The sequence below is a fragment of the Colletotrichum spaethianum genome, assembly GCF_022836535.1.
Source record: "Colletotrichum spaethianum MAFF 239500 DNA, contig02, whole genome shotgun sequence".
Classification (NCBI taxonomy): domain Eukaryota; kingdom Fungi; phylum Ascomycota; class Sordariomycetes; order Glomerellales; family Glomerellaceae; genus Colletotrichum; species Colletotrichum spaethianum.
Window position 1 is genome coordinate 1828825 of NW_026054772.1, and position 15204 is coordinate 1844028.

At 56.0% G+C, this 15204-nt stretch overlaps 8 protein-coding genes across 8 annotated transcripts; 3 read left to right on the forward strand and 5 right to left on the reverse strand.

The window, feature by feature from the left end:
• Nucleotides 1-876: 876 nt before the first annotated feature.
• On the reverse strand, nucleotides 877-1095 carry ColSpa_01390 (uncharacterized protein; the record flags this gene model as incomplete). The annotated part of the gene is made up of 1 exon (XM_049267602.1): nucleotides 877-1095. One exon carries the CDS (start codon nucleotides 1093-1095, stop codon nucleotides 877-879), a length of 219 nt encoding a protein of 72 aa, XP_049123559.1.
• A 1032-nt stretch (nucleotides 1096-2127) lies between these two features.
• Nucleotides 2128-2580, reverse strand: ColSpa_01391 (uncharacterized protein; the record flags this gene model as incomplete). The annotated part of the gene is made up of 1 exon (XM_049267603.1): nucleotides 2128-2580. The coding sequence occupies one exon, from the start codon at nucleotides 2578-2580 to the stop codon at nucleotides 2128-2130; it is 453 nt and encodes a 150-aa protein (XP_049123560.1).
• A 613-nt stretch (nucleotides 2581-3193) lies between these two features.
• On the reverse strand, nucleotides 3194-3746 carry ColSpa_01392 (uncharacterized protein; the record flags this gene model as incomplete). Its single annotated transcript, XM_049267604.1, has 3 exons — nucleotides 3194-3231; nucleotides 3311-3610; nucleotides 3710-3746. The coding sequence occupies 3 exons, from the start codon at nucleotides 3744-3746 to the stop codon at nucleotides 3194-3196; spliced, it is 375 nt and encodes a 124-aa protein (XP_049123561.1).
• A 2833-nt stretch (nucleotides 3747-6579) lies between these two features.
• On the forward strand, nucleotides 6580-7747 carry ColSpa_01393 (Ras-related protein ced-10; the record flags this gene model as incomplete). Its single annotated transcript, XM_049267605.1, has 2 exons — nucleotides 6580-6743; nucleotides 6805-7747. The coding sequence occupies 2 exons, from the start codon at nucleotides 6580-6582 to the stop codon at nucleotides 7745-7747; spliced, it is 1107 nt and encodes a 368-aa protein (XP_049123562.1).
• Nucleotides 7748-8106: 359 nt separating this feature from the next.
• Nucleotides 8107-9488, reverse strand: ColSpa_01394 (UBX domain-containing protein 1; the record flags this gene model as incomplete). Its single annotated transcript, XM_049267606.1, has 3 exons — nucleotides 8107-8884; nucleotides 9186-9358; nucleotides 9408-9488. The coding sequence occupies 3 exons, from the start codon at nucleotides 9486-9488 to the stop codon at nucleotides 8107-8109; spliced, it is 1032 nt and encodes a 343-aa protein (XP_049123563.1).
• Nucleotides 9489-10091: 603 nt separating this feature from the next.
• Nucleotides 10092-10589, forward strand: ColSpa_01395 (mitochondrial import protein 1; the record flags this gene model as incomplete). Its single annotated transcript, XM_049267607.1, has 2 exons — nucleotides 10092-10361; nucleotides 10479-10589. 2 exons carry the CDS (start codon nucleotides 10092-10094, stop codon nucleotides 10587-10589), a joined length of 381 nt encoding a protein of 126 aa, XP_049123564.1.
• A 640-nt stretch (nucleotides 10590-11229) lies between these two features.
• ColSpa_01396 (mitochondrial inner membrane protein OXA1) lies at nucleotides 11230-12820 on the forward strand (the record flags this gene model as incomplete). Its single annotated transcript, XM_049267608.1, is given in 3 exon segments — nucleotides 11230-11465; nucleotides 11476-12274; nucleotides 12329-12820. Coding segments are annotated over 3 exon segments (1527 nt in total).
• Nucleotides 12821-14223: 1403 nt separating this feature from the next.
• On the reverse strand, nucleotides 14224-14967 carry ColSpa_01397 (putative triosephosphate isomerase; the record flags this gene model as incomplete). Its single annotated transcript, XM_049267609.1, has 1 exon — nucleotides 14224-14967. The coding sequence occupies one exon, from the start codon at nucleotides 14965-14967 to the stop codon at nucleotides 14224-14226; it is 744 nt and encodes a 247-aa protein (XP_049123566.1).
• Nucleotides 14968-15204: the final 237 nt, after the last annotated feature.

Genomic DNA, 15204 nt, shown 5'->3' on the forward strand with positions numbered 1-15204 from the left:
GTTGATCGTCGACACTGCGTAGAAGTGCGAACTCGTCGTCGACGTACCCGATTTGGTCATTGCCATTATCCAGGTGTTGAAGGGAGTCGTCAACCGTCAGACCTCAAGACCTTCAGACAACACTGGACTTGACCGCATCGGGGGTTTTGTACGTTTTCCTTCGCAGTAGAGTACGAGTGATCTTTTCCTCGGGTTTCTTGCGTTTTCCTTCGCATAATGAATGTGAAAGGAACACCCACTTGTGTCCTAGTGGGTGTGGTGGTATCCTCCCGCGAGCCATCGCCGAGCCATTGCCGAGCTCTCAAATCGATCGAAAGGTTGTCGGACCGTAAGGGCGTTAGATTCTGGGCATTCGCAACTCGAGATCCACCAGCAAATTTGGCCGGCCCATTTCCTTCTCCGCTCGCTCGGCCGCACGTAGCCTCACGGCCACCCTTACCTAGCCGAGTGCGTCCTGGCGCGATTCCGCCGCGTGGCGCTCGTGGGCCCGGCGGCTGCTGAAGGTATAGTAGCCGTATTTTCACTCTTGGCCTTGTTTTTTACTTGCCAGGAGAGAAGCATGTCGTTTTGCCTGCCTGCTGCAATGTTAGTGATGCTCTTGGGCTGCTATCGACGGTTCACTTACGCAAAAGCCCAACAAGCTGCGTCCTCGGCGAACTCAGCCAATTCGGCTATATCAGCCACGGGTATGGACCCCGAGTCAATCCGACTGTTCAACCAACGGCGGTGGTCATCCTATGCGTATGGCGGCTTACCACCACCGACCACCTTAAGTTTCCCAAAATACTCCTTTTGGACATCATTATGCCACTCTTGCATCAATTTGTGTTGACGCCGCCGCTCCTCGAAGGCCCTCGCTTTCGGAATGGTATTAAACTACTTCCTATCCTGTGTCTCTTGGTACTCAGACTCGGACATCGCGGCCATTGTTGGGATTACCAACACGTTGGCGAGAGCAGCAAGGGTGTCCGGCAGCGGCTCGTTGAGAACCGACTCGCCCGGGAACGGAAACCCCATCGCGGCAAGGTGGGCTCGGCTGGCGGCAGCCTCGGCGGCGTCAGATACGGCAGCGGCAGACATGGCAGCGTCAGACATGGCGGCGGGAGAGGCGAATCTTAACGGGATACTGTATTCAAAACGACTAAAACGGAATACTTCGATAATCGTATGCCGGAAAGGACTCTGCCAAGATGTATGAAGATGGATGTCTGGATGAAGTTCCAAAAAGGGTTGCTAGCACAGCTGCGTAACTGCTTGATGATTGCGCATCGACACTTTCTGGCTCCTACTTTGTCATCTGATTTTTAAGCAGCGCAAGAGCAAACTCGCGGACTGGATGTTATCAAACGGCAACAACATGAAGCCAGCTATTGTCAGAATGACCCAATCCACCAGAATAGCAGTATCCGTTCGTAACATGCCGCATCATAGGCAGGTAAGAAGGAACTGACGGAGCCTCTGAATGTGGCGCCGGAAAAGAAAATGCATGGAACTATGGCAGGAACACATAGGATGCTCGATTTTGACCGACCAGTGCCTGCTGGCAAAGAAAGGCCAAGGCACAAACTCAGGCATGACCATTGAAACACGCTCCTCGGGCAGCGGGGCAATCTCAGCATTTAGTGACGAAACGTATCGAGAGGAGGCGCAGCGGCGCGGGCGAAGGAAGCAAACCAGAGCCATCAGCCTTGAGGAACTGGAACAGCACAGGCTTGGTCGCCTACCAAAGTTCATCGGCACACCGGACGCAGAAGGGCTCGCCTCCCTACCCAGCATGGGCCCGTTCGACCCCTCAACCCTCGCGACGTCCCTCCACCTTGACCCCGACCTAGAGATTGTGGATTGGTACTGGTTTCACGATTATCGCGAGGGAGAGAGGCGCAGACCGAGGGGATACATATGGTGTGCATTGGTCTTGGTATAGTCTATCGACAAGATGCATGAGACAAATGGGAATTCAATCACTTGCTAAAACCCCAACGCCTGGTTCCAATGTTGCTTTTCCGACCAGTACTCGCGATATGAAACAAAACCAGAAGGCTTTCCTCATCGACTTAAACCGATGGTACGACGGTGCCGGCTACTATATACCAGAACGCCGTGTTGCTACCCATCAAACAAAGGAAGTCAGAAGAAGTTGCCGTCCTGTCCGAACCGATCATACTTGGACAACCCGACTGGCGGAAGAGGAAACATGGATGGAACAATCTCCGTCTTGCGGTTCCCATCGTCATCGAGATAAGTGGCCGAGTCGAGGATCAAGTCGAATAGCGTCTCCTCCTCGCTCTCGTCCACAATGCTCGAGGTGTCCATCGAGAACAGAGGTGCAGCCGATGTCGTGTCCGCATCCTTGGGCACACTGCCGGCGACGCCACTGCGCCTCTCAGACTTGGCCGCCGGCGACGACGTCCTCGAATAAGAATTGATGAGTTCTTCCAACATTCTGCAGCTCCTGCACAAGATCCCTATCCCCGAATCCGAGAACCTGCACGTCGGATCTTGCGCCTGGGTAGCCGATGGCCCTCCGCTGAAGTTGGGATCGGCAAATATGTCCTCGTCCGGCCGCAGACTCGGTCGCATGTTGCATTTACTGCAGCGTATGTCCGTATGATTGGACTCCCGGAAGCTGCCGGCGCTGCTCGGGCTGGAATCGACTCCCGAGGAATACTCGGCGTCCGACACGGGGACTTTCGGGGAGCCGTTCAAGTCTTCTGTTGCTAGGCTGAGGCCCACGTCGGACTGCTCTGTCAAGGCCGATATGCGCGGGAACGGGATCGTGAGCATCTTAGAAACCGGTAGGGTCACGGCTCGTGATGTTTTTACGGGCCTTGTCTCGTCGCTATTCCCTTTTTGTCGATGGTTTCGGACGCGGAACGCATCTCTCAGAGTGCTCTGCCCTTCGTTGAGGGCAATGACTGGGCCACGGTGATCCAGCCTGTCAATGCTCCTGGCGCTGGACGAAGATGCTGATGAAAGATTCCTAGGCCGGCCAGTCACTGAGTCCTTTGTCAATGATACCTTCCTGGAGTGGCTAGGCGGCTGGTTGCGGCAGGCTATGAAGACACTTCGAAGATGTGCTTCGACGACCAACGACAAAGATCCGGTGATAACCGGTATCTGCGAGGAAAACGACTCGTCGTTGGCCGATTGCATTGCTAGAAGCCTGAGACGCTCCTCCAAGCTGGCTTTCAGACTAGACATATTGCTGCTTGCGAACACCTCCTGCTCTACCTGTGGGAGTTCGACGGCGGGTAGGGTTACTACACTTGGTCAGCAGGTCCGCCTTCATTCGTTCGCCAGTAGAACTTACCAGGCCGTAGCGCCACCTTATCGGATGGGAAGAGCCATCGCCAGAGGTCGTCCCAGGACTTTAACCCCTCGTTCGTTACCTTGTAGGAAAGATCTCGCGCTCTGGCAGCCGTGAGACCATCTTCTACGTCGGCGCCTGTAGAACTTTCTTCAGACGTGGGGTCGCACATCTGATCTTTCGGGAGCATCAAATGTTCCCTGAAAGCAGCAGGATCTGGAAAGCCTTTCTCGCAGCGCGGGCATTGAAACAGATGGGCATTGCTGGATTTCTTGTGGTCCTTGATGATGTGTGTCCTAGGAACTGTCAGCATTCGGTTTTAGCTGCCATACGTTGGAGTTCGTACTGTAACTCTGCAAGGTTCTTCCATTTACCAGTGGCACATTGCCATTTGTCACTGACGTTGAATCGTATCGGATTGCGAAGTCTGTATGGGCATGGCAGCGACTGGGCGTGACTGTGGCGGCTTAGGGGATGATCTTTGAATGGATGACCGGGCATCGGCATGTCGTTAAGTTCGACGACTTTATCCTCCAGGCTTGGGCCATGGGGATTGTCGTTCACAGCATTTCCAGTATTGTCCTGGCCAACACCGCTAGCAGGTGTCTCCAGGGGCCGTTGTGACTCCGGGGCTTGACAGTCTGAAGAGAGCAGCTCTTCCTGTTTGCCAGCAGGTACTGGTTGTCCGAGCCGCGATATGTCATCTAAGCACCTAACCACAGTATCCCAGACCTTGAGTGGTGTGGAAGACCTGTCGGCGCCAGCGCCGAATTCCTCATCCAAGATCAAGGAACAGATGCGAGACACTAGTGGCTTCTCAGCAACCAGCGAGCTATTAGCGGGATTCTTCATTGCCACTTGTTGACTATCCAAGTTAGTCTCCCTCGGCGGAAGACGTGCGGGTGGAGTCGGTGGCTGCGGGATGTTGGGCGGGTGATCGCAAGGACGAATTCCAAGTCTGACAATGGGATTAGCGTGCGACATCAACAGCAATTAGGTTACTTCTTTGCGTACCTGGGCAGATCCGGAATTCTTGACTTGGACGGAGTGGATGGCATGCTGCTCATCTCCGACGTCTCGGATCGAGCTCGTTGCTGTCTCAACGGCGGTGGTGGCTTTCGCGGCGTACCTGCATCGGTCGATATGGTCCCCGTCGAGAACTCGGCCGAATCTTTGCGCGTCAGGAGGATGGAATCTCTCAGCGGCAGCCGTCGACGCTTCGGGGAAGTCAGCTTGCTGTTTATGGATCTTCTGAGACCTGGCGACGGAGGAACATCGTCTGCTGAGCCCTGTGCCAATCTGTTCTCTTGGTCATCCTGTTTCTTCTCGGCCCGGTTGCCATGTCGGCTTGGCGACAATATACGGAGTGTCATAACAGGACTCTGACACCGATCGAATGGCCGGGTTGGTGAGCTGTACACGCGTCCAGGGGAGCCGCTAGAGCGATGGGGCAGCGTTGACGGAGCAGCCGTCTTTGGTGCATCTTCAGGCGAAGTGTATCTCGCGAGTATAAGAGGCCTGTTGCTGGGAAGAGGAGGGCGGATTTGTGTTTCGACTCTGGTTCGTTGAACCGGTGCACTCACTCCCCGCGATCGACTCCTGCCTGGGTGCTCTGGCCGGCGGGGAGAACCTCGCTGCGGATTCGAGAATTGCGTGTTCATCTTCGGCCTGGGTGCATCGGCCCGGGGCCGTCTCCTTGGTGCTCGAAATGCAACCAAGTTCCACTCGACAAGTAATCTCAGAACACGGAAAACAGCGCAATCTTATGCTCGCAAGGACAGTCTATCAGCTGCAAACCATCAGTTTCCTTGTCGGCAAGGCAACAGACAGATTCCATCCACCATGTGCCGGCATGAAGTGGGATCTGAACAGTGATATGTAAAAGCCTTGCAAATATCTCGGGAAGGGATGGGCGCTCGTTCGGATGTTGGTATTCATGAGGGCGAATGGGACGACTCAGATCCACCAGACAAGCCGTCACTAGTCCATCGCTAGCCGGTATCACTACCAGGCCCCTTGTGTGCAGAATGGCATCCCGAAACTCAATGACAGCATCGCATTCATTGGTTCCAGTCGAAGGGATAAGCGAAGTTTGGGTGGGCATGACTCTAGGATTGAGTAGCCAAGACAAAGTCTCACACTCCAGCAGGCGGCGGGGCAACTAAGTCGTCCCTTCTGAAGGGCCTCATCCTTCACCATTGGATAGCTAGTATATCCCTTCCATTGAGCGGGAGGCAATGGGGGAGGCTGGACTCCCTGGATGGCTGGGTTACGACGACGTACGCTATATGCAGGGCGACTTCGCCAACGGGGGCATCTTCCCAGTGGGCCGCGTTGCTCTGAGCTATCAGACGTGCATCAAATGGATGACAAGTTCTTTGCCAAAGTAAAACAAGCTTGAGGCTACGTTGGCGGATCGAAGAAAAGCCGTAAAAAAAGACTGTAGTTTCTTTGATGCACTGGACTGGCGTGAAAATGACCATGATGTAGGGAAACAAACATTTGCATCGTTCCTCGTGACTGAGCCTATAAACTTGATTCAAATCGTGACCACGTGCTGCCCGAGTCTTGCCTCAGCGGTCACTTTGGCTCTTGGTATAAGTCATGTCCGTATCACTTCAGGAAAGCCTTGCCTTCGCTAGAAATGCACAACTCAAGGAGGGAGGGGCCTTGGTACCGTCGCGGCCGGCTCCAAGCAGCCGAGAGGACAACCAAGTCGCAGTACTTACTGCCACTCATCGAGGGTTTTCAAGGCTATTTGGCGTCGGTCGCTGCCGTCGTGGCCTTGACCGTGGGGTCAACGAAAGGCGACTGATGGGATGAACATGTGGAACTAGAATGGGTTCAATGGAGATGTGCAATCAGCAACAGCGGGGTGTCCCTTGGCGCAACGACATTACCTCAGCAATCTTATCTTATCGACTCGCACTCCTCCGATCCGTCAAGGTACGTACTGTGCCATGCGCCTCCTGGAAATCAAGTCGCGGACCAAGATCATCATCCCGTCGGGCACTCGACCTCGTACAAGGCTCTCTACGACGCCCAATCAATCGTTCACGACTCTGTTGAGCGCGCCGAAACAGTCGCTCTTTAAGTTGGTCGCATCGACGGCCGAGGTTTCCCACCAAAAGGATCTCTCCGGCGACACATCGTCTACCCGAAGCTCCGACGACGGAGCTCCTTCAAACGCTCCAACATCTCGAGATACCAGCGAAAACCCTTTTCGAAACGACCTGCATCAGTACATAGGTGGAGGATAGCTTCTGCGCGCAATGGCCGACACTTCTTACAACAATGGCCCGGCCAATGCGCCCCTGGCTGAGGTCAAGAAACCCAAGAAGAAGAAGGTCCTGCTCATGGGCAAGAGTGGTTCGGGAAAGTCTAGCATGAGGAGCATCATCTTTAGCAACTACATTGCACGCGACACCCGGAGACTGTAGGCTTCCCCTCGCTTTTCTCTTCGGTTGCAGCATTGCCGGCTAATCTCTTCTTTCTAGCGGTGCCACAATAGATATCGACCTCTCCCACGTCAAATTCCTCGGCAACCTCACCCTCAACCTCTGGGACTGCGGTGGCCAGGAAGCCTTCATGGAGAACTACCTCTCCCAGCAGCGCGTCCATGTCTTCTCCAACGTCGGTGTCCTCATCTACGTCTTCGACATCGAGTCTCGCGACATCGACCGTGACCTCGCCACCTACGTCTCCATCATCTCCGCCCTCCTCCAGTTCTCCCCAGGCGCAAAGATCTACGTCCTCATCCACAAGATGGACCTTGTCGTTCCCGCCCACCGGGAATCCGTCTACGACGACCGTGTCCGTGTCGTCCGCCAGCGCACCGCCGAGTACGCAAACAGCATCGGCTACCTCCAGCAGCAGCACCCGGACGACGACCCCACCAGCCCCTCGACGGCACCCGTCGGGCAAGGTTTCGATATCACGCCGTTTGCGACGAGTATCTGGGATCAGAGTCTGTACAAGGCGTGGGCCAGCATCATACACGATCTGGTCCCCAACTTGGCCACTATAGAACGCAACCTCGCCAATCTCGGCGTTGCAATCGAGGCCGAGGAGCTGCTGCTGTTCGAGCGCACGTCTTTCCTCGCGGTCTCATCCTGGACCTCAGAAGAAGGGCAGCGGAACCCCACCGAGGACCGTTTGGAGCGCATGTCCAACATTATGAAGCACTTTAAGCAGACCATTAGCCGCTTCACCGGCACCCCGCGAAATGCTGAGCAGTTCGTGCGCATGGAGCACAAGGCCGGCACGCGGTTCAACCTGTTCATCCTCAAATTCACGACCAATACATATCTGATGGTTATCCTGCCACCAGGTGAGGCCAGGTTCAACGCCGCCATGCTCAACTGCCAGATTGCCATTGAACACTTCAAATTCCTCGACGGCCCGGCCACAATGATTTCTCAGAGCGGCGGGCATGCATGAGGGGAGCGCGAGGCGTGGCTGGAGAAATTGTAAATCTACTTTACGTTGGAGACACGTGTGGGCGACAGCTAGCCGCAGTGGCGCATGGCAGGGATGATTAATGATACCATTTCGAAGGGCGTTGGAGGATTCTGAAACTGTACAACAGAGGTACACTTAGCATAAGGCAGTGCAAATAGGCATCAAAAGTCACACTTAACCACGTTGTTGTTACTTGTGGGCATGTCTATTGCTCAAGCTAGTCTACATTCCGCGCAGAGGCAAACTGCCTCGATGCCCGACCCAAAGTCACCCAGCCACGAGGCGGGACCAAAGTACCAAACGCCGCCCTATTCCCGCCATTTTTGTAATGATCCCGCTCAAGCCCACTTGACAACTGCAGTACCGCCCTTCTTGAACTCGGGCATTTCGCCCAGAACCAGACTGCGGTCAGTGTGATCCTTGTTCGGGAAGGTCGTCGCCAGAACCCACTGCCTGGTGCGGGTGTCGGCCGATGCACGCTGCACGAATTCGTAGACGTCGTTGACGGTGTTCGTTGTGTTAAAACGAGCAGGCAATCTTGTGCCGTTGGGCAGCTGGATGCGCAGGGTCAGGGTGGGCTGGGACTCATCGATTGCCTGCTGAGGGTCTGTCGAGCTGGCGGAAGTGGTCTGACTGCTGGCTGAGACAGCAGGAGCAGCCGCAGCCGCAGCCGCAGAAGAGCTGCCCTCGCCGGGAACCGGGCTACCGAGTCGGCGTCCCTCCCCGCCAAAGGGCTTGTACTTCTTGGGTAGAGCGTGGTAGTTCTCCTGGTGCTGGTGCAGCTTCACGTCCACCGGCTGGTCATAACGGACGTTCATCAAATGCAGAGGAGCTCTACCAGCACGAATCATGTTCAAGTCCATTGCGTTCTCCGGGTCGTCGAATCGGTGAAGCTCGCCGTCATCGATGCTGAAGCCATCCTGCCACAGGTGCAAAGTGCGCTCCTGAGGCTCACCGCTCGGGCCCGGCGGACCGCCAGCACCCTCCTGGAAAGCGTCGGGGTCGGGGATGCTGCGGCTGTCGGCTCCTTCGCCACCGACGGTGTTGCCAGTTCCTCGAAAGACACTGGAGCGCGAAGGACCAGCGGGCGATGCAGTCTCGGGGCGAGAAGCATTGCTGGCTCTTGTCAGTGACGGCTTAAAATATTCTTTTGGTAATTGGTACTTACGCCTTCGCCTTGGCAAGAATGTCACTAATGATCTTCTTGGCGCCACCGCCCTCCTGGGACGGGTCCTGCACAGCTAATCCAGACTTCTCACCTCCAGCGAAGAGGTCTCCTCGGCCTCTGTCGTCGTCATCTTCGTCATCCTCATCATCGTCGTCGTCGTGTGCGTGACCGCCGCTGATGGAGCTGAGCGTTGCGAGACCCTTCTTCTTGGGTGCCGCCTTCTTCGCCGTGCTGGCTCTGCTAGCAGACTCCGGTGCGGGTCTGCCATCGAGAGTTCGGGGACCGGTGTATTCAGCGGGGGCAGGAGCTGCGGGTTGGGCCTGCGCGACGGGCTCGACGTCGTCCTCGGAATCATGGTCGGCGTAGTAAGCCTGGGCGGCGAGGCCAATGTCCCAGTTCGCAGCCTCAAGGTACTCTGTGCACTGTTGGAGGTTAGCAGGGTAAGAGATCAAGACGACAGGCGTTGCTTACACGAGCTTCGGGCATGCCCGTTAGGTTCTTGAAGTCCCGCAAGATGTTGTTGCGCGAAGCGCTGTTGCTGCTGCCGGACATGATGGCGGCACTGGTTGTGATTTGGCGGGGAACCGTGAAGTGTGGCGGTATCTCGGGGGAAGTTGGGCGAGAGAGGATAATGTGCGATGCAATACGGGGGCAGGCAAGAGAATCAATGACCTGTATGGAGAAAGTGGTGTATGGGTTTCTTTGAAGGTTGCGCCCTGCAGAAGTTCAAAGACGGCGGAGGTGAAGACGAATAGCAGGCAGCTCAGTGGTCGTCAGTTGGAGCTTGCTGCTGCATCCGTACCTCTCTAGTACGTTCCTTGTGACGTGAGGAGCCACCTTCCACGTCCCGCTCAGAAGAAGTACGTACCTACCTTATTCCCCCACCATGGAGGCCTGATGAGAAAGTCGACCGCTACGGCGTGCTTATCTAATCTCCAGTGGCTGAAGCTGTTCCTTGAGATGCAACGCACAGACCCCGCAGAGTTCCTCCCGTTGTCCAGGTTAGGCGGCAGCTGTGATGATTTTCCGAGGTGACGCCGTAGCTCCCCGTGCTAGCATCTACTGCGCCGAGTTTCGGGAACCTCATCGTCGACTTGATCTCCCCGACAAACCTCCCATTCACCACCGTCATCACCCCCCAAGACAGCCTCGACGATGGCTTCCGACGACTCCCTGCACCCCCTCGCCGAGTCCGGCGTGACAATCCGGTCCGACAGCGAGCAGTACTCCCAGGGCGAAGACCTTACGGAATCACCTCCCTCGTCGAACTCGCCAATTATCCTCTACAAGCCGCCCACGTTCTGGGGCCTGGTCCGCGGCGCCGCCATCAACCTGTTTCTGCCGTTCATCAATGGCATGATGCTCGGATTTGGAGAGTTGTTTGCACATGAGGCTGCGTACAGATTGGGATGGGGCGGCACCAAGGTACGATGGAAATACCCCGCGAGGCTGGCATGCTCGTGCTGCGAGACCATGCAGATGCTTCCGACAACTTGCACAACGTGTGATATAGCTTGCAGTGATTAGTCTAACACGCTACAGGTCTTCCCAATGTCCCGGAGACAAGCGCACGCTATTGGCCCCGGCCTGGAGATTCGAGACAAGCACCGACGGCCTACCACAGGTCTGGACGACCTGACGAGTCTGGAATGACTAGGTGGATGGGAATAAGGGCCTTATTGCTTCAGCGATGCCGAGTTGTCTCGACTTATGGCAATCGCGAGCCGTTTCTGTAACACAGGAAGGGATGATGCTACGCAGCAGAATTGAGGCCATTGTGTGCGGCCCTAGGACTGCTTTGGCATGAACTGCTCTCTAAGCAAGGTAAAAAGCATGCATCTGCGTAGAGGAAGACGGAAGGCATCTACAGAAGACGGAACCATGGTGACTCCTAGACAGGCGGCGTGGGTGGGCCGGGTGTAACAAGTCCAAGGCCCGCGATCCGTCCATATGCAAGCTCTCAAACCAAAAATCAAAACAAGGCGTTTTTTTCTTGAACAAAGGCATTGGCAGATCTTTAGTTGAACAAATCCGATTCAAAGCCGAGATTGAAAGAGCTTCCATTCGTCAGTATCCAATGCTGACCTCACTTGACGGGTTGGCCGCGGCACGGAGCCGGAGCTTGGGCCCGTGTCCCGTTCAAGGCGACCCGACATTTTCCCGGCGCGTCCGCGGTTCCCAGAGTTGGTCCCCAAAAATTTCCCAGCAACCGCGCGCATTTGTCGTCGAGACTTTGGAGAGACAACCTTCAATTCCGACACCCCCCAACCCTCTCCTCTCCATCCAGCCCACCATGCTGCCCAGCAGAGGCGTCCTTCGCTCCCTCCCCTCCGTGAGGGCGACCAGCAGCATTTCGAGCCAATCTGTAAATTCCGCCCAATCCCTGACCCCAGGCACTACGGCACAAGTCGCGCCCAACGCTAATGCTCAACGGCCAGATCTCCAGGTCATCCAGACGACTCGGCGATGGACGGCAATTCGGAACCTCCCTGCGCAGCAGTGGTGCGCCCTGGACCTCTCTGAGGACCGGTAACTCCAGATTGGGCGGCCTCGCCGGCACAGTAGCCATCGGCGGATCCTTCGAGTCGAGACGAGCCTTCTCCCTCTGGAACTCAAAGCCCGAGCCCGCGGCACCGGCCCCGACACCAGCAGCTCCCGCAGCAGCTCCCGCACAACCTCCCGTCGAACCTGCCGCTGTCGACGCCGCCTCTGCCTCCGCGCCCTCCATCCCCACCCCCGAACCAGCTCTCGCTGCCGCCACCCCCTCGGGCTCTATTCCTGACCTCGACGCCGCCGCGCTCCTCGACCTCCCGGAACAGATCGGCTTCCTCAAGACTCTCGGCCTCGATTTCGGCTGGGGCCCCTCAAGCGTGATGCAGTGGGCCTTTGAGCACCTCCATGTCTACTCAGGCCTGCCCTGGTGGGGTTCCATCGCCGCGACCGCCATCCTCCTGCGTATCGTCATGTTCAAGCCCCTCCTCATGTCCCAGGACACCTCGGCGCGCATGCAGAAGCTGCAGCAAGACCCCAAGTACGAGGAGATCCGCACCGGTCTGCAAGAGGCCATGTCCCGTGGCGACTCGGCCGGCATGGCTGAGCTCCGTCGCGACTTGTCCATGATGAACAAGCGCGCTGGAGTGAACCCTCTGAACGGTCTCTGGGGTCTCCTTCAGATTCCCTTTGGATACGGCATGTTCCGTGTCCTGAACGGTGCTGCGTCCATCCCCGTTCCTGGAATGGAGACGGGTGGTTTCCTCTGGATTAGCGACCTGACCGTGTCTGACCCCTTCTTCCTCCTGCCCATTGCCGGTCCTTTCGCCATGTTCGCCATGGTCAAGGTATGTCCTACCTAACCACTCTCAACATACAAATCACTGACGTGCAACTCCCAGCTCGGCTCCCGTTACGCCACACCCCAGGCCAAGGCCCAGCAGAAGCTGATGATGTACATTCTCGGCCCCCTGTCCGTCATTTTCACCGCCTACCTCCCTGCCGGCGTCCAATGGTACTTCTTTATCACTGGTCTTGTCGGTGTCCTCCAGAACTGGCTCTTCACCAAGGCCGGCTTCCGCAACTTCTTTGGCCTTATGCCCCTCCCCTCAACGCCCGCGCCCGCCACTACGACCGCCCCTCCCTCCCGCCTGACATACCAAGCTCCCCGCCGCGCCGCGGCCTCCGCTCCCGCTGAGACGCCTGCCCAGGACGGCAGCATTAGCGGCGTCATCAACAGCCTGAAGCAGACTGTACACAACGCCAAGGGCGGTGCCGGAAACTACATGGAGGCGAACCGCTCGAAGGAAGAAGCGAAGCAGGCAAAGAAGTATGCTGAGAAGCGAGGCGAGCAGGAGAGACAGAAGTTCTGGAGCGAGATGCGCAAGAAATGAGAGGCGCGCACCCGGAGTTTTCATGTGAGACCAGGCTCATAATTGTAAAATATTGAAAAGGGACGGCAGGCTCCCGACTTGAGAAGAAAGAGCACGATACTGTACCATATGGGTGTAGAAGCAACCCGAGACAGCTCATGTATCATCTGGACACTGCATCGCAGAAATAATAGAGAACCACTCTCCCTATTGTCAAATGTTGTGTCACACAGTGAACGGAAGAAAGCTAAAGGTTTCTATTGGAGATCTACAGCAGAACTCGAGATGTCAATGTTGTATTCCTGCTGACTTTTTACAAGTCACGGTCAGAGACAAAGTCTCATGTTAGCTGACTCATATTCCCAGGACAACAATTACAAAGACAGCGACTAGACATGAACTTCGTCGCCATTTTCCCGACGGTTTTGAGCCGGATTGAAGCAAGACTTTCATAGACACGCAAGTAACAACTAGCCATGTTGAATGACGACCCAAAGACCGCAAGCAATCACCTTGCCTCTGAAAATGACGCAGTTTCTTCACAGTTTGCCGTCAGCTTTGGGACAGGGGTGTATTGTTTTTGAATGAACTTTCTTGAAACACAGTGCTACTCGCTAGTTGTGTTCTCATTGGTATTCGTTTTCTTTCCTCCTCCTTCTTATTTGTGCATTTATCGTAGTACATCACAGAGATGATGTCAGGCAACAGCTCGAATTGTCCATGCTTGAACAGAAATCTTCGAATGACTCGCAGAATGTTGGCAGGTTGTCGGTCGAACGAGGTTTGCACAGCTCGATGATCTTGTCGGAGGATTTGGTCAAGCCACGGAACTCGTCTGGATGTCTCAACGCTGGAGAAAGCTCGCTTTGAGTGAGGAGGGTCATCAAAAAGGCCAACAGGAAGACGGATTGGGACCGATTGGATAGAGAACGTAGATCGCCTTGCTCATATCTATAGAGAGAAATATATCACTTGTAATCCCTAGATCTCTCCAGCACGGGGGGAAACCTGCTGGCATGATAATAGGAATCCAGTCACACGACTGGAAGACCTGCAGACAAAATATCTGGTTTTAAGCTCCTTTGTGAGAGTACTCAATGTTCCAAAGATTGTTCCATTGCCAGGTTGCCCAGTTCAAACCGTTGCTGTATGCGTGAGATCACCGGCTACACTGTAAGCATGGAGTAGTTAACCATGAGAACCATCTATTACAAGAACACTAAATGTTTCTTGTGACTTTCCAACTCCAATTGCATACCATAACCTTTCTTACCACTTCGCTATGCGTTTCCAACGAAACTTGCTAACGCTCGTGCAGAAAGTCACAACAAGTTGACAAAAAGTATTGCAAGTCCTCATGAAGCCAACAGATTAACCCAGCCCAAACCCCTGACCCATCCCGTCTGGAACACCACAAACAGTCCTCAAGCAGAAGCAACCTCCCCCGCAACCCTCCCAAACACCCCGACATCGAGCCCAAACCTCGCCATAAACAGCCCGTCCACCCCATCCTTGACCCCCTCAAACATCCCCGGCCCTGCGCTGCCCCCGTACACGACCCTGACCGCCCCCCTCCGCAACCTCACGCACTCCATCTCCCTGATCCCCTGCGCAACCGCGACAACATACTCCGCCGCAGCAGGCTCCGCCGCCCCGATGGCCCACACGGGCTCGTACGCAAGCACGACCTCCCCCTCCTCCGGGACCCCCCGCATCACGGCCTCGACCTGCGCGCTGCACTCAGCGATAGCGGCCTCTGCGCCCCCCGCCTCGGACCTCGCCGCCTCGCCGACGCAAACCAGGGGCACCATCCCGTTCCTCGCCACCGCGGCAGCCTTCCTCGCGACGAGCCCGTCGTCCTCCCCAAACATCCGCCTCCGCTCCGCGTGCCCGACCATGACCATCTCGCATCCGACCTCCGCCAGCACAGCCGCCGAGACCTGCCCCGTAAAGGCGCCGCGGTCTTCGGGAGAGGCGTCCTGGGCGCCGATGCGGAGGCGGAGGGAGCCGTTGTGGGGGCTGGCCTTCCATCGGGAGACGACGGCGGCGAGGCTGACGTGGTCTACCAGGAGGAAGACGTCGACTTTGGAGGACAGGTGCGGGGTCTCTGCAAGGGTGTCGATGAGGGCGTCGAGGTACGCTTGGGTTTGAGCGTGGGAGAGGTACATCTTTGTCTGGACTCCCACGAGTCGCCGGGTTGGAGCATCCATATTTGAGGATACGACGGTGTGACAAAACGGCCTTGAGATATCTTGCAAAAGTGGTTCAGTGATCTGTTTCGAGTTGGGCGGTTGTTGACAAGAGGTTGTTTTCCGACAGTATCCCTGCCGCGTTGCGGAATCATGAATTGTGTAAGAAGAACGCTGTCGAACTGGGCTCTGCGATTTCAACACCTGCAAACTCAA